General features: G+C 65.4%; 1 protein-coding gene across 1 annotated transcript in view; it reads right to left on the bottom strand.

The window, feature by feature from the left end:
* The window catches only part of ITGA7 (integrin subunit alpha 7), a gene marked incomplete in the record, with an annotated part of 13131 nt that extends 9768 nt beyond the window's left edge, over window positions 1-3363 (bottom strand). Inside the window, 4 exon segments of the mRNA XM_021382848.1 lie at window positions 845-1100; window positions 1194-1273; window positions 1399-1526; window positions 3144-3363. Coding sequence (XP_021238523.1) covers window positions 845-1100; window positions 1194-1273; window positions 1399-1526; window positions 3144-3319 — 640 coding nt within the window.
* Between the last annotated feature and the right edge of the window lie 15 nt (window positions 3364-3378).

Here is a 3378-nt window from a genome sequence, read left to right as displayed (position 1 = left end):
AGCAATGCATGGACACACAGACACAGCAATGCATGGACACACACAGAGCAATGCATGGACACATGGACACAGCAATGCATGGACACACGGACACAGCAATGCATGGACAGATGGACACAGCAATGCATGGACACACGGACACAGCAATGCATGGACATATGGACACAGCAATGCATGGACACACGGACACAGCGATGCATGGACACACACACAGCACACAGCCCCGCGAGCTCACACACAGCATGAGTGCATGTGCATCTTTGCATGCATGCACACACCCATGTGTGCACACATCTGTGCTTCCGTACACCGCATGCACAGCACAAACACATCTGCTTCTTTGCATGCATGCACACGCCCACGTGCACACACCCATGCTCACAAAGCACACACACACCTTTGCTCACACACACAGAATGAATGCATGTGCACCTTTGCATGCACGCACACACCTGTTTGCAGACACCTGCACCAAAAAAGCACGCACATACCTCTGTGCTCACACACAGCATGCTCAGCATGGATGCGTGCACCTTTGCATGCATGCACACACCCGTGTGCACACACCCGCGCTCACAAAGCGTGCACACAGCTCCGTACCTCCGTGCTCACGTGCACAGCATGAACGCATGCGCATCTTTGCATGCACGCACACACCCAAGCACACGCAACCCCGTGCACGCAGCAGACAGCTCACACACGCTCAGGACACGCAGCCCTCACACGCACCCACGCGCTCACACCCACATCACACCCACTACCCACGTGCGTGCACACCCAGCCAGCCGGGGACACGCACCCACCCTCTTGCACACCCATCTACCCCGCACCCACCCGCGCTCACCCTTCCAGTTGTAGGTGCCAGGCGCCCCGAAGAGGACGTAGTGCTGGTCTGGGCTGAACGCTGCGGCCAGGCCCTGCTGGCAGAACCCGAAGCGGTCGTGGCCCTGCGGCCGCCCCTCGCAGAACTTCCACTCTCCGCCGTCCAGCTCGTCGTGCACCCTCAGGTCCTGGCTCAGCACGAAGCAGCGTCCGATCACATCTCGCGTTTCCAGCGGCTGCTGCACGCGGTTCCGCGCTTCGTACCGGTGGGCACAGGTCTGGGTTCGAGCACCGCGGGGTCAACGTCGTGCAGCTCCAGGATCCCCCCCCCTCCCCGACTTCTCCCCGCAGTGCTCCCCCTCAGTGCTCACCACGATCTTGCCACCAGCGCCCTGGCTCTTCACGCTCACCCCCAGCCACTGGTTCTCTTTGCTCTCTCGTTGCAGGTTCACTTTTTGAAGGGGACACACGGGCAGCGTCACTTCTGTGGCCCCCCCTCCCCTCCCCGTCCCCCCCGCCTTGCACCCACTGCCCCACGCAACTGGGGTCTGAGTCCCCCTCATACGTGCCCCTCACCTCCCTCGTCAATGGGCACCCGCCAGCAGTCGGAGGGCTCGGGGGTCAGTGGGCAGGCAAAGAGCCCCCCCGTCCTGTTGGCCGCTTGGCTGGGCAGCGCCGGCGCCTGGGGGGCTCCCACCAGCAGCCTGCAGGGATGGGAACCCCATATCAGGGCAAGGGAACCCCCCCTCTAAGATCACTGCTATGCACAAGTCCTTGCACACAGTGCACGCGTGGTGCCAGTGTTGCACACTCAGACCCCCTCTTTGCACCCACCCCATCGACCTGCCACCCCTGTGCAGCTGTCCCTGGGCCCCCGCACTGATTTCATGGAGATAAAGGTGGAAGGGGGGGGGGCATGCTGGCCAGGCTGCACCATGCATGCCCAGCTTGGTGCCAGCCCAGCAGAGCTGCTGTGATCACAGCATGGCAGTGCCCGGACCTCAGCGCATCGCAGCCCCCACCCTGACCCCCCTCTGCAGCCCCCCCAGGTCCCATAAGGACAACGCTGGGACGTGTTCTGCTGTACCCAGAGGAGCACAGCAGTGGCAGAACCCCATGGCCACGGGGCACCCAGACACCCCCGTGCCTCTCCCCAGAGACCGGTGGCCTCGAGGCACAAGGGAGCCCCAGGAGAGCTGAGCTGGTAAAAATAAACTGGAATTCACTCAAAATAACTCAGCAGCAACATGCCCAAAAAAGGAGGGAGGCAGAAGGAGGCAAGGGAGCGGCCCCCGGCACCGGGCAGTGCCCGGGGTGCCCAGGCCAAGGGACCAAGTAAGGAGGCTGAGCACAGACCCGAGGGGGGTTGGCACGGAGGGGATGAGCGTGCGGGTGCCACGTGCCCGGTGCTGTGCCCCATTCCCGGTGCTGGTGCCATATCCAGTGCTTTGCATGATGCTACGCTCAGTACCAAGCCCAGTGACATGCTCAGTGCCCGGTGCCATGCCCAGTGCCAATGCAGGCGCCGTGCCCAGTGCCAAGCTCAGTGCTCGGTGCTATGCCCCGGTCTTGCTGCTGGTTCTGTGTCCGATGCTGTTCCTGGTGCTGGTGCCATGCCTGTTGCTACGCTTGCTTCCAATCCCTGTGCCACCCTCAGCGGCCGATGCCATGCCCGGTTCTTGGTGCTGGTGCTGTGCTTGGTGCTCCTGCCGTGCCCGGTACCGTGCATGGTGCCATGCTCGGTGCCAAACCCAGCGCCGCGCTCAGTGCCCGGTTCCCGGTGCCGATTCCGTGCCCGATACCACGCTCATTTCCCGGTGCCGTGCCCGCTCCCGGCGCACAGCCCGATGCCAGCAGCTCTCCAAGCACCTGCCCAAGGAACTCCGCTACCGGGAGCGAAAATAACCCCGGGCGGGGGCCAGGAATGCGGACAGGCGGCAGCGGAGCCGGGCGGCTTCGGTCGGCGGCGGCACCGCGTCGGCGCCACAGCGGCTGCGCCCCGGGGCGCACCGGGGACGGACGGCGTGCGGAGCCCGGCATGCGGGACCCCACGGTGCGGGACCCCACGGCTGAGGGACACCGGGGTGCGGGACCCCACGGCTGCGGCTCCGTGTCCCCCCATCCCCCCCTCACCCCCGGTGCCGGCGGCTCCCGTGGCACGCGGGTGGGCGTTGGGCATCTCCGCGCCGGGCATTGCGCGCGGGCGGCGGGGCGGGGAGGCAAACTGCTGGATTAACGTTCCGTTCCCCACAGAGCCCCGAATTCCACCCCACCGCCCCAGCTCGGCGCTCCCCGTTAGTAACCGGGGGGGTCCCGCTCACCAGCTGGCCGGCTCCGGGCTGAGCTGCCGGTGCAGAGCCACCGAGAAACCGAAGAGGCTGCCCCGGGCTCCGTCCTTCAGCAGAGTGTTGGCCGCGTCCAAGTTGAAGGCTGCGGTGCCCACCAGCTGCAGGCAGAGCCACAGCACGGACAGCCCCGGGGGGGACAGCCCCGCCATGCCCGCACCGCTCCGCACCGCTCCGCTCCGCTGCGGTCCGCCCACCGCCCACCGCCCAC

Source organism: Numida meleagris, unplaced genomic scaffold (assembly GCF_002078875.1).
Source record: "Numida meleagris isolate 19003 breed g44 Domestic line unplaced genomic scaffold, NumMel1.0 unplaced_Scaffold296, whole genome shotgun sequence".
Lineage (NCBI taxonomy): Eukaryota > Metazoa > Chordata > Aves > Galliformes > Numididae > Numida > Numida meleagris.
The sequence above is the reverse complement of the archived record's forward strand: the minus strand, read 5'-3'. Positions and strand labels throughout refer to the sequence as shown.